The 23,476-nt window shown below is 37.9% G+C and overlaps 1 protein-coding gene across 6 annotated transcripts in view; it reads right to left on the reverse strand.

Moving 5' to 3' along the window:
- The window catches only part of TBC1D1 (TBC1 domain family member 1), a 95,438-nt gene that overhangs the window by 37,795 nt on the left and 34,167 nt on the right, over positions 1-23,476 (reverse strand). For all 6 annotated transcript variants that reach the window (XM_010710295.3, XM_010710296.3, XM_010710294.3 and 3 more), the window contains 6 exons: positions 12,358-12,891; positions 9,324-9,413; positions 6,449-6,553; positions 5,914-6,046; positions 4,436-4,527; positions 2,827-2,937 (listed from right to left, as the gene is read on the reverse strand). In XM_010710295.3, the coding sequence (XP_010708597.1) occupies positions 2,827-2,937; positions 4,436-4,527; positions 5,914-6,046; positions 6,449-6,553; positions 9,324-9,413; positions 12,358-12,891 (1,065 nt within the window). The remainder of the gene's footprint in view (positions 1-2,826; positions 2,938-4,435; positions 4,528-5,913; positions 6,047-6,448; positions 6,554-9,323; positions 9,414-12,357; positions 12,892-23,476) is intronic.

The raw sequence follows: 23,476 nt of genomic DNA on the forward strand, positions 1-23,476 counted from the left end.
TCTTCAAATTACATTTCTGGAGTGTAGTAACATTCTTCAGAAGAACTGCCATTTCAGTGAGAATTTATAGCTGTGTTAACAGATTTTCTTTAATGCCAAAACACAGTTGTGAAAGTTCTAAAGTTCAAGTGTAACAGATTGGAGATTTCTCAAATAGTTACTTTTCTTCAGCCAAGATACGCTTAACAAGAAGCATCTTCATCATATAAATATCAGACTTTCTAAGTGCCACGAAGATGTGTAATAATCTGTTTTACATATTTCAGTAGTAGGAACCCTTCAACTGTAAAGCTAACTGTCTACTCAGATTTTTGATTTTTAAAGAAACATGTAAGTCCCTTTCCAGTGCTTGTGAGGACTAGAGTAGCAAATTTAAAAAGTTACATTACAGTGAAAATACTAGCATCTAAGCCTAATGCCTGCAGCACAATTTACACTGTTATTTTTGGGGTTCATCTTGAGGCTGTCACACTGTAGCCTTCTCTACCTGGTCTTAACTTCAGAGATCTGAATGCTCAATCTATGTAACTATCGGAACACGTACAACTAACGGAACAGCTTTGAGGCACTTGTATCACAAAACAGTTCTGTCCACATACAATTGTAAAGCTTCCTATTTGCAGTGCTACAAAATTTGACTGAGCATTTTCTTCTTATTCATCTTAAGCTCAGAGGGCTAGTTAGATGCTGCCTGCTATTATGTTCATACAAAAAAATGTTTATTTTGAAGGTCATTTTTGTTCAGAAAGATCCGTGTGCTAGTATCACTTGATACACCATTTGTATTTAACTCAGGAGAGGAAAAAAACAAACCCTACCAACATACAGTGGAAAGAGAAGTATGAAAGTGAATAGCTATGCAGAAAAGAAGGAAACAGGGACGCCAGCAAGTCATGGGTTAATGACTGCTGAGACAAGTATCATTGCCAGAATGCATGTTCAAAGGTGTCTGCTGTCACACAGCTCTGGAGATAAATTAGCGGAGTAATGAGGGACTAAGGGCAAGTCAACTCCGTTCTTAGAGCCTTGACATCTTTGCAAGTGTCAGATTAACCACTTTTGGCTTCAGGAACTGAGCAAACAAACTGCAGAAGTCCTTAGGAATTTTCAAAAAACACTGAATATATATTAAGATATTATCTTGCATTTTATATCTCTACTTCCAAACTATTCATAACTGACAACTATTTAATAATACGTGTTATTTCAAGTATGGATATTTCAGATATGATGATTAAGAACACCATGCAGTGTTGCTTCCTGTCATGCCTAAGCTACAGCATTGTGTTGTTTTTTTTTGTTTTGTTTTGCTTTCCTCCTTAAAAATATATTTCCACCGAGAAGTCCAAGCCAAAAAAGCAGAAAACGAAATATGAAGTGTTCTTTCTGCTTTCTCCAAGAGGTCAGTAAGAAACTAATAAACCATAAAATAAAAAGAGATTAACAAAATAAATGAATAGTAAATGAAGACTTGCTGCTATTTCCCCAATTTCATCAGGGGTCTAATTACTCCCCACATATTAGTTTACTAATTTGTATCACAATGGCCCATAGCTGTCACAACAGTCAAAAGCGGTGGCAGTCAGCCAACATTTTGCAAAGGGTCTAATAATCAGAACTGAAAGTTTTCACAGAATGGGTGCCAATTATCTTTTGAAATACAGATCTCCTTGAGGCATTTCAAGTGAGGCACAGAACAAGGCATCCAAAATCGTTAATCATCTTTTCAAGAAAACTTAACAATGTTGTATAAATACAGCTATTTTAATGGCACTGATATGACCTGATACAGAACATAAAGTAGCTTAGCTCTTTGGAAATAGATGGCAGTGCTTTAGGAGGGAAGGTTGGACTTGACCTGTAAAGCTCCCTTCCAATCTCCTCAACTCTGTGATTTCTCCTGTTGATTCACAGAATCATAGAATGGTCTGGGTTGAAAAGGACCATAAAGATAATCTAGTTTCAACACCCTGCTGTGTGCAGGGTCATCAACCATGAGACCAGGCTGCCCAGAGCCACATCCAGCCTGACCTTGAATGCCTCCAGGGATGGGGCATCCACAACCTTCTTGGGCAACCTGTTCCAGCGTGTCACCACCCTCTGATTAAAAAACTTCCTCCTACTATCCAACCCAAACCTCCCCTCAGTTCAAAACCATTCCCCCTTGTCCTATCACTGTCCACCCTCGTAAACAGTTGCTCACCCCTCCTGTTTATATGCTTTCTTCAAGTATTGGAAGGCCCCAGTGAGGTTCCCCTGGAGCCTTCTCTTCTGTAAGCTAAACAAGCCCAGTTCCTCAACCTTTCTTCATAAAAGATCCAACAGCATTGCTTCTCAGCTATTTCTCCTTGTGTGTCAATTACCATTTGAAATGACCTCAAGAAATAACTTTCAGCTATTGAGTTAATATAACCATTTTTAGCAAGGATCAAGCCTAATGTGTTGTTGGGGGCATAGGCTCACACAGTCAAGGAGGTGGCAAAAGCCACAGCTCAGCTGAGAGCAATTACAAATTGCTTATATATTCTCTGACAGAACTGTCATTGTAGTGAGAAGAAAGAAACAATCAAATTATTGGCCTACCTAGCTTGCATCTCTTTATCCAAGGTCTGGAACCAAACTCTCCTGGACAACTCAAAACATGCAACCTATGCCTAATTTTGGCATGTGACACTAGCCGTATGGAAAACCAGCATTCAACACTGCCAACAGTTTGAAGTACCAAAATACCAGTGATGGAAGTTTGCTTTAGGAAAGATATAAGTATGGAATGAATGATTTTTCTTAGCTTTTTCTTACATGAGCTAAAACTAAATGGTTACTTACTTGTTTTGTTTCCCCAACGTGAACATGGTCCTTCTGTTTTTCTTCATACATGTTTCTCAAAATAGAGATAATCAGCTCATTCTCTTTTTGATCATTTCTTGGTCTCAATTTCTTTAATTAAAAACACCACAAGCACAGTCATACACATTCACAAAACGATCAGCAAACATCTCATTTTTTTCATTTTCTCACTGTCAATATGTAACTGCAAGTTTAAATTAGTGCTACCATCTCAGTCCACCAGAGGACAGCAGTGTCCCAAGAAAAGCAGCAACACAGCCAGAGAAACACTTCAACTACACTACCAAAATGACAGATTTTGTGTGAAAACTGAAGGCCAATTATAAAACTATGAAACTGCTACACGGAAATAGCAGCTTCAGAGTACATTTTTGTCCATTAAAACAAACAAAAAAAAGCAGTCCTGAGTTTGTAGCATACGTGAAGTATGTCTTGCTGTTATGCATGATACTTCCAGTAATCTTTCTCACTAGAAATTTCATTTTTGGAAAGTGACAGGTGTCTTAAAAATTAGTGTGCAGGGCTGTACAAGGTAAATATATCTATCTCTGCTGCACTCTATTTAGATATAAAATAATGCATAAAAAAACATTAAAAATGATTACAGGATTTAATCATATAAAACATGGTTTTCCAAAGTTAGGTTTAAAGCCTACTGGGGTAATGTAAAAGATGCAGTATAGAGGAGCTAATGCCAGGAGAGCATCTTAGATTAATAAATAATAACCTGAGAAAGACAATTATTTAAAAATGCATATCCTGGTTACAACATATGAAGCTCTATGAACACAGTAAATAAAATTTCAGTCGCTCCAACTCAAAGTACAACGGAAAAACATACGCAGGGAGATATTCTTTACCATTGGTTTAACCAAGTTCATTGCTTGCAATGCTTCTTACAAGCAGCATTAACAAGGTCCTTAAAACACGTACAGACTACCAAGAAGGCAACAGTGCCCGCTAGCTGCTATATACAAACAAATTGAGTCACTCCATAGAGCAACTTCCAAATTTGGTACTGGATGATAAATTGCCAAATGGAAACAGACAAAGACAGGGACTGGAATGACTCAAAACAGGAAAGGAACAGTATTAAAAAAAAAAGTTCAAAAAGTTTCCTAATCTAATGTGACAAGCCCAGTGACATCACCTTTAACGTTCATCATCCATCTTAAATTCAGCTGTGCTTTCCTCCGTGCTAACTTCAATCTTATTTAAAAGATAAAAAGTTTAACTTTTTTAAGTTAGTTCAACGAGTATTAAGAGCTTGATTAACTTTTATGCAGGACATTTTCTGATCTGGAAATGTTACAGTAATTTGTTTTGATCATTCTCAAAGTTGAGGATTCTCAAAGCACAGGTTCCTGCCTCGACCCACAAAAAAAGCACATGCAGTTCTCCCTGTGAGAAGATAACACATTAGAAGAATAAAAATAAGAAAAATAAGCAAATTCCAAGATAAAAAAACACATCAAAAATAACGATGCAGAAAATAAAGCACAAGGTGATTAATAGTCCATGGTATAAATCCACTGAATAGTTCACAAAAAAAATTAGAATCATTTTGGTTCTTTACACTAAAGCTTACCTTCACCTCTTCAAAAACAGAAGCCTGCTCCTGGCTATTTAGTGTTGTTAGATGCTTTTGTAGTTCTAGTTTAGTCTTAGAAGGGTGTAGCCCTAATAAGAGGGACAAAAATTGTCAGAAATAAACAATTGCAGAAATATGTATAAAATGAAAGCTAAAGCTCATCAGTACAAATTTTTGGAGCTGACCCTTTGCAACCATTTCATAACTGGACATGAGAAAGAACGGTAGGTTAATTTAAAGCTACTACTGAAGTCGTCTTTAAAATGAGGGACATGAACTCTTTACAACAAGGAGATTTACTGAGCACAGACCAGGAATATACTCTTAGCTGGTCTAGAAGATTCCATCACCACAGAAAACAAAATTAACCCACAACCTAAAGCACTTTCGTAGACTATTTTGCTGGTGTTTTTATTCAGTAACTGCCTGGGCTTCAGTCGCTGTATATTTTCTATCAGCTTTCTCCAACTTGTAAGCCTTAAGACACTTTTGAAAAAGAGCAATCTTATTGCATATTAGCAAAGAAGTTATTTGTTTCTTGCTGAGAATATTTACTAACAGCCTAAAGCTAATAATTACTTTCCCATTCAGATTATTTTTTTCCTGCTCTCACTCTAGATTACATTTCTTCCTTTTATTTTCTGTGGAAGAACAGCAAACCATCAACAGTATTTTGTACTTCAGTTTCTGATCATAGCATTTCTCCTTCAGAAGCAGATGATATGATTAAAGACATAAAATTCCTTTGCATTGAAGAATTTTCCCAAAAACTGATTGCTAGCTGAAGGCCAAAGAAGAATTGAAAGTGGTTTTGGAGGTTCTCCAATTTCATCAAAATTAATACTGGATAGTTTTTAGTCCAACAAGCAAGTTCTGTGATCTGGTAAGCTACTGTTGCCATCAAATCACTCCAGAAATCATTTAAATGAATGAAGCCTAATGGTGAAATTTGCTGAAATGCAAATAATTGTTTTGTTCTTTTGCCTTAAGCTTGTTTTCTAGGCTATAATTGCTCCATTTCTACGAAGGAGCACAGATTGACACAAACAAGTATATTGAAAACTCAATGATTCATATTTAGTGGCTCTGTAATGCCATTACCTAATCAGATTCAACAGTACAGCAGGTTATTGCTGTACGTATTCTTGAGAACTTTCTTATCTGCGATTTGCTGTATTCATACGGCTAACTGTGCTAGGCTACTTGCAATTCAGACACTTTTAAGCTGTTAATTTGTTTTCAAAAATCAACAGAAATACAAGATGGGAGCTTAGATTGTTTGAAAATTCTTATTAGGTTACAGATAATTTTATACAACAGTACTTTATCTAAGAGAGACTGGCGCTCCATTTTTTTCTCCCACATCTTAAGTTCTATTTAAGCATTCATTTCCCTACAGTTTCACACATAAGATAGTCCACCAATAAAACTGTTAGAAAAAAAAAAAATTGACCATAAAATTCTTTAAACCCCACCTTCTATCTTTTCACAGAGTTTATGCAAGCTTTGCAGAGGACACGTTTCGCAGAGCTGTGGCTGTGCCTTGGAAGTTTGTTGCACAGCAGCTACAGTGAAAGCCTGTTTCAATGTCATCATGATTTCATCAACCTAAGAAGAACAGAGTGCAAAAGAACAATTTCACTTCTCCATAGAGCTTCTCTTTTCCCTAACACAAACACAACTGTCATTCAGAATGACACCGCTGTTTGGGAAGGTGTGTATGTTAAGCAAAGAGGAGTTGTTTGTGTGCAGAAACAGCACAAGAACTCATAAGCACAAAAAAAACTTATTATGAAGTCATTTCTTCCAGGCTAACCATTTTTATTTTTGTGGTATAGTAATAGACACTGCTTCTATCTGGGAATATTTTCTTGTATATGATTAAGAGGAAAAAAAAACACAAAAACTTGAGCCTACTGCAGTTGTGAGTGACCCACATCCGAGGGCAGAAAACATTCAGCAAAATACAGAACAGAAGATAACAATAGGTCTCTCTTTTCTTTTGCTTACCAGTGCTTCATCTGTACACTGAAACACGTAGCAAACGAAGTGGAAGCCTCCATTTTCTGAAGACTCTCTGCAGATGAATCCAAAGTGATCCACATGTCTAATTCCCTACCACAAAAACAACAGGAATAAAGTAGTTCCATTTATGTTAAATGTTTTGTACCTGTTTTTTTTTCCTATTAAAAAAAGCACGTAAGGTCAACAGGATAGCAGAGACATCGTATATCTATGTTATGGCTACATTAAAGTCACAAGGCATTAAAAAAGTCTCCTGTTACAGAACTTTCATGATTGTTTTAAATTTCATTTGTAAGATGCTTTGTTTTATTGTAAATGGGACTGATAATAGATCCACTGGAAAACACAAGGATAAAGGAATACTACTCAATACGTATTTTACATAACGTTGGAGACAGCAGTGGAGGAAGGCTTGCTCTGTTCTTTTTCCCTTTTTCTTAAGTAGACATAATTGTTTTAGATTTGTAAGAGCAAATAAAGCAACACTGAAAAAAAAATCAATACACATATGTATATTAAATCTAAAAGCTTGGCTATTTAAAAATGAAAATGGTTTAATATATTAAAGATGCATCATGGAAGCATTATTGCTCCTAAAAGGCATGCAACATCAGGTATAATCTACTTGAACAGTAGATAAGCATTACCTCCTGGTAAAATGCTAAGGAAGATATTCAATTGCTGGAATTTTTTCTTTCAGGAAATGACTTTCAGATGAGTAGGATCAGGTCATACCTGTGCATGTCTCCTCAGTGCACAATTTGTGGTTAAACCTTATGATGAAGGTTCAACCACATGAACTATGCAGAGTGGTAGAACTTACACAGACTCAGTTGCACTCAGTAGACTTTTGTTACCTTCTAGCTAGCATGGTACAACCATATTAAAGTGAAGCAAGCTGTTAGATCAGAAAGTCACAATAACAACTCATAATGATCAGAAATTTCACAAAACAAGAAATTCCAATGAAGGTTAAGTAATCTGAAGATGGCTAGCACGGCATTTTTTTCCCCCCTTCTTTTCCCTGTAACTCAGCAGGAATTTCTGAATATTCTCTTTGTCATTTTACCACAAAGAAAATATTTCTTAAAAAACACTACTGAAACAGAATACTTCTATAAAACAGAAGGTGCAGGTAGCCCAAAAAGAATGCATAGTAGCATCAAACACCCTGCAGCAACTCAAATGTTTTATCATCCAAAATACTAACAATAAACCCTCAAAGCATGACAGCTGAATAAAGGAAAATAACACATATAAATACCCAGTTTCCCAGAGTGTGATATTTACACACAGACAACAAAGACTTTATCACACAAACATCAGATACTTGTATACCACGAGAACAAGCACTTTAGGGGGGTAGTTATATAATGCGTGAAAGAGCTGATACAAACTTCTGTGACTTTCTTTAACACCCCTGCCCATGGTTCTTCTCCTGAAAGCCCAATCACTGCAGTGGAGGAAGACCACCTGGGATCATAGCCCGGCACACAGAATTGCAAGGTACCAACAGCAAGCAATTGCTCTCAGCTGTTTCAGATCAGCAATCTCTGACATTGCCCCAGGGTCACATACTTCTTCCTTCTATTTCCAGTATCTTAGTGGTGAGGTGGGCATTCTGGAAATTAAGCACTGGTTCTGATTCCCCCTATAATTTATCTCCAGTGCCTCCAAGAAAAGTTTAATTAAGATGGTCGTATTACCAAGATAAATATGTAAGATAGTTCTGGTTAGTCTTCTGAAATTTGCACTTTCGGGGTAAAAGCCCTTGGGTCTGCAGCTCAGGATCAACACTCATTGAGCTGACACAAAATCTGCCCAACCACACATCTCAGAAAGGAGGACAGATTCAATCAGACTTGCCTCCTACTGCCCTGAAAGGCATGATAGTCTGTTGGCCTGCAGAGCATGACATGAAGTCTGTCTCACTAGCTGCTGCCTAGGGCAAGGGCCAATGGGAACAGGGGGATGATTTTTTCTATGAATGAGGGATTCTCTTCAAAGCTCTCAATCTGATATCATGCAAACTAGTGAATTTACTCTGAAATTTTTAGAATAGGTACATGTATATTTAATGATGAAAGCTTTCCTCATCAGTTTATTTAAAAAAAAACAAAAACAAAACCAACCATATCACAAAACAAATAAGCTACAATTATAGCAAATAATAGTCCTAATATTTAAAAATGGGTACTTAAACCTATTGCAAACCTTCTAAAACTTCTAGCAAGATTCCACTATCACTTAGACTGTAAGACACTGAGTAAAATGTCGCTGCGCAAGTAAGCAAGTGCAAAATAGTGTGAGAAAGCCAGTGAACGGGGAGGCTCTGAAATATGCCTTCTCCCATTGCAGCACACACATTACCTCTGCACTGCAGACTGCTGTGTTTTACTCACATGTAATTTATGCTCTTGAAAATTAAATTTAGAGGTATTGTTTCAGAAAACTCTTACAAATTGTTTGTCCCCTCTCATAATCACTCCTTAAAAAATACAGTGATTCAACTCAGAAAAAATCACAGATTTGCACAATTCTCAATAACGCCTGCGGAAATTGCAGCCAGAAATTACCAGGTTGTTTCTTCGAACTTGTATTATTCATCCACCAGACAGGGAAGTGAGCCTTTATGTCAGAAATTACAATGCAAAAAACAAGGAAAGAATGACAGTCTGACAAAATTACTGATTAACTAGCAACTTGTAAACAGCAATTACTGAAATCATGTGGGTGAGAATCCATTTGAAAAGCTGGGAGGGAAATACATAAGGATTCATAACTGGAGAATATATGTACTCACTATTTATTTATTTATTATTTGTTTACTTTTAAAGAAAGAATACACACCCAATCTTACCTGAGAACAAAATGATATTTCTTTAAAGCTTTTCTCAATTGCTACTTTTTTTGTGTCAGGACTGATAAGGTAAACTTCAGACTGGCCAATCTAAAAAAAAAAAAAAAAAAAAAAAAAAGGACAAAAATAACAAGATGATAACATGTAACATTAGAATTACTTTTTTTCCCTCATTACAAAAACATTTCCTGAACAAAATGTCTAACTTTATTCTAGCTGTACTCTCAAACCAATTAGTAAATTATTACTCAATAAGGAGAGAATAAACAGCACTGGTTTGGCATTCAGAGCACTGCACACTGAAATCCGATTTAATTTCACATTTGAAACATGAGATTGAGAACAGTGATTAATTAGATGACTGTAATGTTGTATCACAAGTAACTCATTTCACACTGAGAAAACGTATTAACACTCTTATCTTAGTTTCTACAGCCTTGGCACACGCCATATTACAAAAGCTACTGAATAAAATGCCCCAAAATTTAAATCCATTTGTGTCCTCTAGCTGTATTCCACTCTATTTATTTACTTACTGGAGGGAAGAAGTAGTTGGATTTTATTTAATTTATTTTATTTAAGATACTCATAACATCTAATTTAAAGGCTCTAACTATAAAAATGAAGTTACTGGAGTGTATTTTTTAACCTAATTTAATCAGTAGGCCATTTGCACAGCAGTGACTCAAGAGCTGATGCAAACTATTGATGGGTGAAGGCTTTTTATAAGGTTTATATTTTATTGTTTCATATTTCTCAACTCTTGGCAATACCTTTGTAATATTTTAATGGATTATGTTCAGACTCCTAACAGTTCTCAGCACATCAGAAAGTCTGCTAAGAGTAAGCCTTGTATTAGATTTTTAAAAAGAATCCTGATCCATTCACAACTTGACTTAGACAAATTTGCTGAAGCTTCAACAACTACCAAATCCCCAAAAAATCGGTGTCATCAATACACCTGCAACTTTATGAAGATGTGGGAGGGAGAATCCTGTGTGTAAAAGGGCAGAGTGAGATGTGCCACCTCTTTGTGTCTAAAAGCAGCCCTGCATATCCACCTTCCACCTCTTCCTTCACTCAACCCAACAGAACCATTTTCCCCACTGGTTTTCTTCTACTGTCCCCAGGGATGACCTCATAGGTGTTCTAAGAGTTATTTCTTCTTACACCTATTTAGGAGCCTACCCCTCTTCCCCTTCCTCAGAGGCTCACTCTTAGCACAGCCCCTAAAATGCCTTTCATATTTGGTCACAGGACAGTGGAAATAATCAGAAGTGAGCTGAATACTATAAAAACAAAACAAACAAAAAAGCCAAAGAGAATGGCTAGGGAAGCAGTTCTTCAGAACAAAATTAAAAATCCAGACTGTATGAACCAGGTCAGGAGAGTTAGCAGATAGCTGATCCGAACATTTTTCACACCTCATAGACCAGAGTCTCTTACAGGGTTGGAAAAAAAAAAAACAAACTTCTTTAAATGAGAAGATACAAACAATTGTTTTCCTCTGGCCATGAAGTTATTCGTGATCATTTCTTATGTAGCCACACACAAAGTGACAAGCAAAGATGAAAACCTGTACACACCATATGCATACTCAGAAACTGATGAACGTGGGGGCTACCCATGAACTCAGCTATGCCACAAGCTTGTGGGTACCAGAGTCACAAAGCAGGGTAACTCTACTTCCTCATATTCAGCTAACATCAGACTAGCCGAATGACAAAATAAACAACTGTGCATACTAAAACAATATATTTCCAGGCAAAAAGCAAACCGAGACAGAAAATCAGAGCAGCAGAGCTGCAGAATTTGGAAATGAGGCTACCAGCAGGTGACTGATGTTATATCCAAGCTGGAGCTGCATGCCTCTCCGAGAACTGCTGTACCTGTTTAATATAAAGGAAAAATGTACTCACTGGAGTGAGAGGACCTGGACTCAAATATGCCCATCTCTAATCTTCCTGATTCTAAAATAGATATATGAATTAATAATGGAATTATTATCTTATTATAAGGGGCATTTATATCTTCTGTGTGAAGTATCTGCTCAGGAGAAGGTAAAGATGGAATTGTTTTTACTAGAGCGCAAAATGTCACTCCATCTTCTTCCATTCCTGTCTCTGCTACCAGCCTGACTCAAGTGAACAGAAGTTTTTAACCAGATATAGCTAACTACACCTCTTACCGTTACTTTTTACAGACATACAACCTTGGCAATCAGCAGCAGTTCTCTTTCCTCCTAAAAAATGCTGTTACTGCTCCTAAAAACTCCTACCCCTAAAAGCAGCTGACAGATCTGAGATGAGCTCATAACAGCTGACAGCTACTGCAGTCAGCTCCAGATTTGTATTGTAAGATATTATGAAATATAAAACATGATAAGTAAATTATCAATCAGAAGGATTATAAGAAGGAGCATATAGCACAAACCCTTACTTCTTTCTAAGGTCTTGAAAAGGTACTTTGCTGCTTACTTATCATGGTAAGAGCATTCCCAGCCACACAAAAGCAAGACAGCAGTGTATGTAGTGTGGAGTAGGGGAAGGAGTCACTGTACAACTGCATTATTACACAGACATTAGGAAGCTGGAAATCCTTCATAAATTATGCTGCTTACCATAGAACATAAATTCTACTAGCCCACATAATGGTTCGTTTCTTCTGCCCTAGTTACATGTGCTTCATTCACCTGTAAATTTATTTCTACCATTAATAGCCAGAATAACTACACATACTGTGTTGCAACTGTATAACTAGGGGCTAACTTCCTGCTGCATTCTAAAAAGTTTTCTTTAGAAGCCCAGCGCTTCAGATAGTGCTGTTTTAAAGTATGTAGCACAGAGCCATTTTAACTACATAAAATAATTTATACTGACAAAGTCAGAAGTAGGCGAGTTTAGTTTTTGCTCTGGTAATTGCAATTAAATTATTAAAGAAGTAACTGCCATCTGCAAGAAAAAGAGCTCTGCTGTTTGCCATTCCAAACTCCAAGATGTGAGACCACCACCATTAGCTGCAAATCTTGCTTTACCGTAAACAACATTGTCCGGTTTTCTGCAATGTCTGTTGGCTGCACAACACTGTGTCCATAGATAAGTTGACTTTTTAGGTTTAGTGAAATAGCATCTTCTTCAAAAGACCTGACAAAGCTGTTACTCCTATGGCTTCCCTCTTGAAAATCCTTCTTAAAAGCCAAGGAACGAAGTCCAGGTTGGGAAAAGGATTTCCTAATTGGCCTTTTCTCCTCTTCTTCACCCATCAAGGGCTGGAAGACAGACCGAAATTTGTCGCTGAAAGAGAAGCCTCCGGAGTTATTGGCAGTTTCATGTTGTTGGGATGAGGAGTCGGAATCTGACTTTTTTGTACAACTCGCATGATTAAATTTCTCAATGCATTCATCTATGAGTGCTGGGGGTGCATTTTTATGTGCTACAGTCACACGTCCACAGAACAGCACCTCAAACTTTTTGGCAAAAGGGTCTTCAATATCTGAAAGATTATTCTGAAACTCTTCTTGACGAGCAATTTTTCCAGCCTGTCGAATAGAGCTTATAATCTCAGGCACCTGTAAGAAGAAAAAAAATCCACAAGATTAGCATCTTGTGCTTCATGACAAGCAAGTTGCAACACTAAAAGGGGCTCCCTGCAGCAATTGCTCTTAAACGACTGATCTGTTTTTACTTTCTGAAAGACCAGTCGAAGTGATCCTGTATTTCTCCAACAGATCCATGTTACAATAAGATAAAACACTGACTAGATACGTTGCCCATTTGTTTCTCTATCAAGAGTTCAGCATCATCTACGTGTTATCAGAAGAGCACTGCTGGTTCTGGTGACATTGCAGTGCTCTGATTCAACTGAGACAGAGGTTCCTCTGCAGCACATGCTGCTGCCACAGGGCCATGATCTTTGGTTAAAGGAGAGAATTCTGCCAGCTTCTTAATTCTCTCAATTCCTTGGAGAACAGGTCATACCAAGTGTGGCTGTTTCCTGACAGAACAAATGCTCCCCATAAAGAATCAACAGCTTACTTCACAAGTGTTCAGTTCCAGACAGCACAGAAGAAAGCCAGGGAGCAGTAGATTAAAATCCAGGGAAGTCATCTTCCCTAAGAGAGAAGGCATCCCTGACCTACAAAATGCACTGGAGACGCAGCCTCCATCTTCTTCAGAGATTTCTATAGCTTACTTATCGTAACAACAATATATGTAAACCAATAGAGGAAACAGCAAATAACTTGGAGAGAAAAAAAAAAAAGGTTACACAATAAAAACTGAGTGTACTCCAGGTGCTCATAAGGACTTCAGTACAATCATTTGAACAAACAACAAATCACACACATGCACATAGCTTGCAGACTTCCAACAAGAGATGACGAAATACTCAGCATGACTCAAGAAGTACTGCCTCACCTTTGAGCCATCAGCTGATCTCCCAGCCAGGGCAAAGGGGAAGGTAAACACAGGGTCATGGCTGCAGGAGGATGCTCAGGAAGCTTTGTGCTTCATTTTTTAATCATGTAAAAGAAGAACTTGATGATATAACAAGCCTTTATTATCTCAAATAGCACGCATTTGCTCCGTAGTCAGCTCAAAGTCCATTTCAGTGTTATAAAAATCTCACAATTTTTTAGCCACTCAACATATTAGGATGAAGCAGCAAGTAACCACATCAGTTCATGTGACACTTGTGTATGTTAGATGTTCATCTCTTTTCATTAATGAGGAAAAGATGCTATGGTGAATAAGAAAAGAATGAAACTTTTTTTTCCTGGAACTGCTCTTGTTTTTATCAAAGCCTGTGCTCTTTTCACCCTCCTGTACCATTCCAGGCCTTTTATGCACTTATCTGGAAATGAAGAATGAACATGTTTTGTGCTTCTCTGACCCTGGCTCCCTCAGCAAACAGACCTGGATGTATATGGAGAGTAAGTAAATGTATTTAAAAAAATGGAAAAAGAACAAATTTATGACTTGTAAATTAAATGTATCTATTTTTAATTCTTAAAATAAACTACAAGGCTCTATCCTGGCAAATGTTTATCTATCATGATGAATTGTTTCCAGATTAAGAAGCAGATCACTGGGCAGTTCCAGGGGAGGTGAAGTTTGGGAGCAGCCTTCACTGACCATGAAATCGTGAACTTAAGCCCTGTAAGAAGAGGGAACTGGGCAGATATGATCACGTGATCTTGGAGGCCTTTTCCAACTTTGGTGATTCCATGATCCTAAGCAACAGGACACAAGGAAATGGTCTCAAATTGCACCAGGAAGATCTAGATTGGACATTAGGAAGAATTTCTTAACAGAGAGAGTGGTCAAGCCTAGGAAGAACGGGCTGCCCAGGGTAGTGGTGGTGTTCCCAAGTCCTGAAGGCATTCAAGAAATGTGCAAATGAATGACATCGTGTAGTGGTGGGACAGGTCAGGTTGGACTTGGTGATCTAGAAGGTCTTTTCCAACCTAGATGAGTCTATGATTCTACAACCCTGAACTTCAGGAAAGCAGACCTGGGCCAGCTCATGGCTCTGACTGGAAGAATTCCTTGGGAAACTGCAGTGGAAGGAAGTGGAATCTAGAATTGCTGGTTGATTTTCAAGAACCAGCCCCTCCAAGAAAAGTCCACCTCTTCTCATGGTACTCAGTGAAAAGAGGCAATGGACACAAGCTGAAATACAGGAAATTCCACATGAATGCAAGAAAAAAACTTTTTGATTGGAAGGGTGGCCACACATCAGCACAGGCTGTCCAGAGAGGTCACAGTCCCCAGTCACTAAGATACTCAAAGCCTGACAGTATACTGCCCTGAGTAACCCGCTCCAACTGATCCTACTGTGACCAGGAGGCCCAACAAGATGCCCTCCAAAAAAGAGGCCTTTCCTACCTCAGTCTGGGGAGTTAGATACCAATATCTCTACAAACACATGAGTAATTGTGCCTACTGATCTGTGGTAGAAGTCTGTTGCTTGTATGTATGATTTCCTTCTGCTGCATTAATTCTGTCTTCTAGAATAATTCTTCTCTTAAGTGTTTTCTGACTTGTTTCTCAGTATAAATATGTAATTAGTGGTGAAGATTATTCTTGTAATCAGTGAAATAACTTCTGGTGACCTAAAATTATTTTCCTAAAAATTATTCCTGACTACCTGAAATTACTTCCCTGAAACCACAAAAATAAGCACAGAACAACAACATAAGCCACCCTGAATCTTTCCCAAACAGATCTTCCCATGAGCCAAATAGGACTGATGGACTGAAAGTACAGCTGAAACTGAACTGAAAGAAGAGTTTCTATAGCCTCTAAAACTAACAATGGACTGCTGATATATATATATATATATATATTTAATTTTTTTTTTTAAGTTATTTCTGCTATGATTAGAATGTTTATTTTTCAGAAGCAAAGCACAGAACTAAAACATTGAGTGCTCTTGTGATTTGATTCTTGGGTAATCAAGCAAAACACAAGCCATATCTACAACTTCCTGATGTAGATTTGTGTGTTGGTCAGCTCCTATACCATGCACAGTATACCATTTTTTTTCCCCACACAGAAGATGTGAAGCTTATCATTTTTAGATCTGAAGTACGTTAATTTATAGATTTCACTGATTAAAAAAACGTTGAGAGACTGCAGAGTCATTTCTTTTTAGAATCATAATTTAATTTGGAAGCAATTTCTGAAGGTGCTGTTGCCCACCCCCATGGCCTCCTGTCCCAGTGAGAAACCTACTGCTTTCACAAGTCATGGCACCATCAGCTAGGATTTTCTCTGTGACAAGTCTCACCTACTAGTTTAACCAGATAATGAACTAAATGCACGCAGAACAATCACAGTCTTCAATCTCTCACCAAATTAAAAAAAGATGTATTCAAAACAATAGAATTCCCTTACAACAATTTCAACATAAATTAAAGGTAGAAAAGATAAACTTTTCAAGTTCATTTCCATTTTAGTGAAAGACCTTTTATATTCAGGTCTTATCTTAAGTGTCTTCATGGCATTTTCTTATATTGCTGAGAATCTGCTCTACAGCCCCCTTGACCTCAATGACTTTCTCCAGTCATTAACTTCAACTCTTATTTTCCAAATGTTCAGTTCTTTGCAGTACTTTAATTACTAGCTTTCTTCTTCTACTATTTGTTGTCTTTTATGCCTCCCACCAAGATTTAATACAGAAAGGGAGGCAGAAAGTTCATAGTTCCTCTATGCCCTGGATGACGACAACGCTTTCCAAGCTTCTATCACTTTATTTTTATGTACATAAACATGCTGCGGTTCCCATCAAAGCAGGACTTGTGCCAAGTACTTCAAATCTATGGGTGCATGGGATCACCTTAGCTCCACGATTTCATGTCTCAAAATGTCTGACCCAAAATTTTGCAGCTGTATGCACTCTACTTATCTTATTAACAAATAACTTGCTTCTTTCAGCAACTTTACGAGCTATGTATGTTACTCTATCTCACAGTTCTGTACCTACCACTGGCAGAAGTCAATTTTAACTGCATGGGTTCAAAGCAGAAGGGAAGCAGAATAACAATAATCAATAACGGGCAGCATCATTTCTCTTTACAGTACGGAATACACACGAGGTGTCACATGTAACCAGAGAATTTGTGGGTAGCTTTTCACAAGGAGAGCAAGCTGGAGCAAGCTCACAAGACTGCAAGGGGCAGCACCAAGAGCAAACTGCCAAGGCTAACCACACAGCAGGGATATGGGCAGGGAAGGGCTGTGACACCAGACTGTAAAGCATGACAGTAACAGCTTCTCAACTTCCATAAGGGAAATCACAGCGGCTGAATATCACCCCCGACCTATGAAAGGAAAAGTTATCATGCTTCATATCTAGCTGTAGGTGTGGTTTGCTTTGTTAGGCACTGAATGGGCATTACGCAGAGAATGAGATAAATCAGAGTGCTGGGGCTGACTGAAGTTTTGCTAGGATGTATGCAGGAAGCTGATGAACAAGAATGCACTAAAAACGTTCTGTGTGGGGTAGAAAAGAGTCATCTGCTTAAACCTAGATCCTTTTGACCTGGAGCCTAGTGGCTGAGTGACAGTAGCACACTTGGAAATTAGTGACACAGCCACCACCTGGAGTGGAGCTCCACATAGCCCATGCACACTCTTACAGTTAACAAGTTATCATATAAGTCAGAAACATGACAATACTTCCTACAGGTCCACAAATTGCCAACTATAGCAGATCGATAGACCATAGATGGCATGCTGACTCCACACCATCACATTTGCTTTATTACAGACAAATCTCATCTTCAGAAGTCTCTTCATAGCTCCTTAGACTAATGGAAATAGTTGCAGTTTTGCAAAGTAAGACCATTAGGAGAGCATTCCACTCAATTTAAATAGACACACAAAAAAATTACCTTTCCTTTCTAAAAAACAGTATCTGCAGAAAGCTTTTATAGATTATTGTAAACAAGTTCAGAAATAGAACATAACTGTACTCAATGTTCTAGCTAAACTGGACTAATCTATTTAGTGGTAGTGTTTCCTCCCTGAGAGATGCATCATTTTGCTGACGCACTTGAAAGTTGTTTGCTTTGTTTTTGTTTTTTTTTTTTTAAACAGCTCTAAAGACATACCTTCCTTAAAGTACAAAAGATCACAAAATCTGACAAATAAAATCATAGAATCACCAGGGTTGGAAAGACCTCCAAGATCAGCCAGTCCAACCATCTACCCATCACCAATATTTCCCACTAAACCGTGTCCATCAGTACAACAGCCAAACATTTCTTGAACACCTCCAGGGACAGTGACTCCACCATGTCCTAGATTGCTGATTACCTTTTACTCCTCTCCATGAAAAAGAATGATCAAAAATAAACTGCAATTAATGGAACGCCTCCATTTTAGAGCAGCATCGAATGCAGGGGCAGCCCACTGGCTCTGAAGAAGATACTCTTACAGAATCTGCTTTTGGGAAGCCTATTAGCATACTTTATTCCGTATCTGGAAAGTTTATTACATGGTAGCAATTCATTCTTCCCAAACCCCTTTCTCTGCTTACAGTACAAACCATTCCTTTTCATCTTGTACAGCTTTGTCAGCCCCTCCATTCAGTACCATAACTTTGAAGCAACAATAAAGCAAGTCAACAGGTATTTCAAGTAACAGGTTAACATATCCACAGTGCTCCCTTCTCCATCATTTGTTTCAAAGTTTTCTTATCACAAAATTTTATAAATGGAAATGACAATTAAAGGTGTACCAGAGACTACTGGTCATACCCGAAGGATTCCTGGCCCACATTTTACAGAGTGACTACCTAGCATGGGAGCAACAACAGTTGTAAAGCAATAGCTAGAAACATCTGTGCTCATTCATTACAAACACACATTAAATCTTCTTATTTTTGGTAGTGTAAGCAGCAATCTTAATGGGTTGAGAAACATGTAAGGCAGAGCTGGAGGCTCAGGATGGGTAACAGAAGGAATCCTATTCTTAGATGGTTATAAATGGAAAGAGTCAGTGATGGCATTTGAAAGTTTTCAGGACAGGTTTTTTTGTTTTTTGTTTTTTTTTTACTTTTTTTAACTGAAGTGTAAGAAACAACAGAATTTAAAACAGGAAATGAGTTACTAAGGACATTTTTAGGGAGAAAGAAAACCATCAGATTAAATTCCAGTAGTACAACAGAAATCAGGTTATCTCCCTGTTTACTTGGCCCTCAAGCTTTTATCACAGTTAACAAAGTAGGTACAACAGGCAAAATAGGGCAAATTTCAAACAGTAATAAGACACAAATTGTTCTGTCTCTTCTAGCAATATCCAAACTCCAAACAAGAAGGGAAGAAAACCTGAGCTGTCATATATCCTCATTACAACTGAAGGTATTTCCAATACAGGCCCCTTAGGCAGCTGATCCAAATGAGTTTCGGAAATCCCCCTCCTCCAGAATTTTATTTGGAAGTTTCCATTGGGGAAGGAGAAGGAAATGCTGTGAACAACTTTGACTGGCACAATGTGCAAGTTAATCTGTGTTGCTCTACTTGCAACAGAATTAAACAGTATCTCTCTTACTCTGCCAACACAATAAAGTGTCCTGAGGGACGAGAAAGCCCCACATAGTCCTCCAATAGTCCCCCTCCCTAGTACTATTTGGGGTAGAATGTGATGTTTTTCATGGGAAGAAACTTATTCAAACATTAAGTTTACTTATAGAGGTCCCAAGAGAACCAGAGTGCAGAAGGCAATTAGCTTCTTTCAGTATTTTGCTGACGTGGTACAAAATGCAAGCGAACCAATATGTTCTTGGAGAAACATGAATTTGCTGCTTTGCTGTGTAATAACAGATTGCAGCTGCCTCGAGTCAACTCACACATGAGCAAGACTGGAAAGCAACAGTTAATCTTCCCATGGACATCCAGTTCACCAGAGATATTGCCTTGAAAACAATCCAATTTCCACTTCAGAAAAGCAGTTAGAATTTAAGTCACCTTCTCATGTGACAAGTTACTGGGAGCAACAAACATTATTAAAACTTGCTAGCTATATAGCTCTGTGAAGTCCACATATACAGTTTATACTAGCTGTTGTTCTTAATTTTTTTTTTCTAAAATACATTGCAAATCATCCCAAATAATGTATTTGTTTCAAATTTACTTCATTTGAACAGGAAAACTGAAATAAGGTGATTGCCAGCCTTTGTTTCCTACACCAACGGTCTTCCTAGTAACAGCTAGGTAATTTACAGAACTAACAAAGGTTGAAGTTTAATACAGCTAATGCTTATAATTTTGACCAGCCACTCGTAATGCAACAGAATGGAAAAGGAGAAAAACCAATATAAAAATATACCCGAATAACCCCCAAAACCTAACAAGACCTTTAACATACAGGGAACATACAGAAAAATGCTTAACAAGCTACAGAATTAGGCTCTGCTTTGAATTTTGAAATGACCAACTCATAGAAAGCTTACTGACTTAGCGCTATTTATTATGGGCTATACTAACTAAATCATACAATTTATCGGTTTTTTTACATATTCAATTTATCATACGATTTAATGAAAACCACTCAGCCTTTTGTGAAGAAATTTAGCTACCGTAGGACAGGTCACGGTTCCAACTGCCCGGGAAATTGTTTCTAAATCACTATCAAGAGTCCACAACACAGTGCTTTCCTAAATACTTTCTGCATTTATAGAAAGCTATTGATGCAATGTTAATGGGCAACAACATGAACAGAAAGCTATTTACTCAAGATCCCCTCCATTAAGACATCGCCAGATCACATTAGGGAAATTTGCTAGTTTTTCCTCCTAAGATCATGGAATTATTGTCTGAAAAAGCAAGTGCTCCTAATTCCTGTTTATAATAGACACATTAAGAACCTGCTTCTTCTCTCCTGTTTTTAGGATGGCCATATGTTTTAAAGTAGGTGAAAGTTCAACTTTTTTTAAAGCTCCTTTCTCTCCCTCATTCAGATGTGACAAAAGCTTGCAAGAAAAGAGTTTGGAGAAAGCATCTTTGTAGAGCAGTTCTTCCACAAACCCTTACAGAAGGCACCTTTAAAAGTTACAGTGTAAAATCCACTATGTCAGCATAAAGTGAAGTAAAAAAAAAAAACCAACAAACCAACAAAATGAGATACTAGATATCTGAAGAAGATATTTAATGCGGTATTCAGGGGAAGTTGATCACCATGGAAAATGTGCTGTTTAATTACAGGCTGCCTACAAGGCAGCATTTCTCTGCAAATGCCATCGTGGGTTGTAGAAACGCATCAACTGTAGAGTTGGGCTGCAGATCATCAACCTAAGTCTGGAAGAACATCCCACAGAGCACTGCATCACACCCAAGCGCACCTGCCTGAGCTTTTGGTGATTGACTGGATCTCATTTCTTCATTTAAACATCGGCAACTTCATTGGCTGTTCTCTCACTCTTTTAACTGCTCCAGGCCAGCCAAGCATGGACAGTCAAAAGTGAATTTGCACGACCCACAACAGAGCACAGATGTCACTTTTAGATAAAGCTGCGCCTTCAGCCCTACATGGACGAAAGTCGTCAAAACGCTCATAAAAGATAACCCTGAGACAAATGGAGCTATGGTCTCATTCCTGAAAGCCATCTCAAGGACAAGCCAACATGCCACCCTAGAAATACCTAAGAACAAGAAGCTAGAAGAGAAATTTTAGCAATCTTTCCAGATTATGGAACTGGTTCTTCTTGCTGACAAGAAATCCCATGTTGATATCCCATACAAAATTCATTCCAGACCTACACTGACAGATCTCTAGATCTGCAGCCTGTGCCAACGACGACAGAGCCAGACTGATTTGTCTGAAAATGGAAGGTTCTCAAGATGTTTGTTAAGATATTAATGATGTTCCTCCATCACTACAGTCAGAGCAAGCTAGCTGGACTGATGGAAACAAGAAAACTGGAAATCACTCTACAGATATAGCCACCGTGCCTTTCCCAAGAAAAAGTGTCTTACACTGTTAGCTCAATGTAAGAAGTGTGATCCACAAAAAGACATGCTGATAAAAGTTTGTCTCCATGCTCATTTATGGAGCTCCTACTACTATGTATCAAATTTTATCTATATCATACTTTATTCAGTCACAAACTATAATGATAAACATGAAAATTCAGAATCTGTTCTGCTTTTGATGCTATGAGATTGCTATTCTAGACCTACCCAGTTTTTCCAAAAGTAAATTTTCCTTCCCCCCCTCGTCTCCCCCTTTTCCTCTCTTCAGTTAAGGCTGAATTCCTTTAGAAAATGGAATGGTAACTACAAATGGATGACTACCAAACACCAAACTTAGCTAAGCTGGATAATTCACACAGCTACACCCCTTTCACGGTGACTGAATTCTGACCTTCACAGTATTTCCAAAGTATTCTATATTTAAACACTTACTCACCAAGGAAACACAAAAGTGACTGGTAAGCATTCCACATTTCTAAAACTGATGTCACTGACTTAACGAAGTCCCCACAAAAAGCTGGTGGGAGATACAAGGATGATCCCCTATGGGTCATGCTAAGAATCTAGCTGAAGGAAAGCAGTAAGGAAAGGAAGAAAAGTTTTGAAGGAAAGACTCCTTGCAAGTGTTGCTTTCTTTGACTCAAAGAATGATGTCAGCAGCAGGGACTCCTGCTATTTCAGCCACACCTAATCCACAAGAGGATTGGGTTCTTCTGTTTGCTCTTTTAAGTGAAAAGCATTAGTGAACCTTCAGAAACACCAAACTGAGACAAAATGCTGCCTGAATTATAAAAAACTACACATTCATTTGTATCCAATTCTGTACTTCACAAACAAAATGTAGCATTAGCTCCCTAAACTATCTTTTCAAGTAAAAATGCACTTCTGAAGTCCACCCCCACAGAGCCGTATATCAAGAGAAAATGCCAATCACATTCACAGAATGCTAAACCCTATGGGTTATATTCCAGTGGGATTTACCCAAAATTCCAGCATGTAGTTTTAGTTCATAGTCTGGGTAACTACCAACAGAGTTGTAACAGATATCTGGCACATCACTGTCCAAAATACCAAAACACTTCTAACATATCTCCTTTTCCATCGTTTGCCTTTGAAGAAATTGGAAGCTATAAAAAGGTCCAAAGAAACAAAACCAGCATTAAATTATAGAGTGCTAACCATCTACATTTCCACCTACATAGCACTTCAGGGAGCTCACCTCACTGGTACTACAGCAGCAATGCAGTCCCGTAAACTAATAAAAGTATGACATTTGGTTACACAGCCCCTTGAAATAAACACAAAGAACAAAAACAACAACAACATGTTTGCTTGAAAACGCAAGAGGCTGTTTAGCTCAGCTCAGCACTGTCATTGTCAGTAGCCAGCACTGTGCCTGTATCAGTGCACACAGTCTGTTCTCCTCAGCCCTGCAATTTCACAGGTGATCTATAGCTGAAAATCCTGTTTGGTTACTACATATCAAAGACTCCCCCTGGAAAAAAAAAAAAAAGACTTTTTTTTTTTATGATGTTACAAAGGCACAAAGAAAAAAATCCAAAGCCAGCAACTTCTGAGTTACGAAGAAACTTCCAGATATTTCAGCAAAGGTGAATTTAATGCATTTTTTAATAGCACTATCAACATTTACACTTAAGTGCACACTGCCCTTGTAATG

This window comes from Meleagris gallopavo, chromosome 4, assembly GCF_000146605.3.
Source record: "Meleagris gallopavo isolate NT-WF06-2002-E0010 breed Aviagen turkey brand Nicholas breeding stock chromosome 4, Turkey_5.1, whole genome shotgun sequence".
NCBI classification, from domain to species: Eukaryota; Metazoa; Chordata; class Aves; order Galliformes; family Phasianidae; genus Meleagris; species Meleagris gallopavo.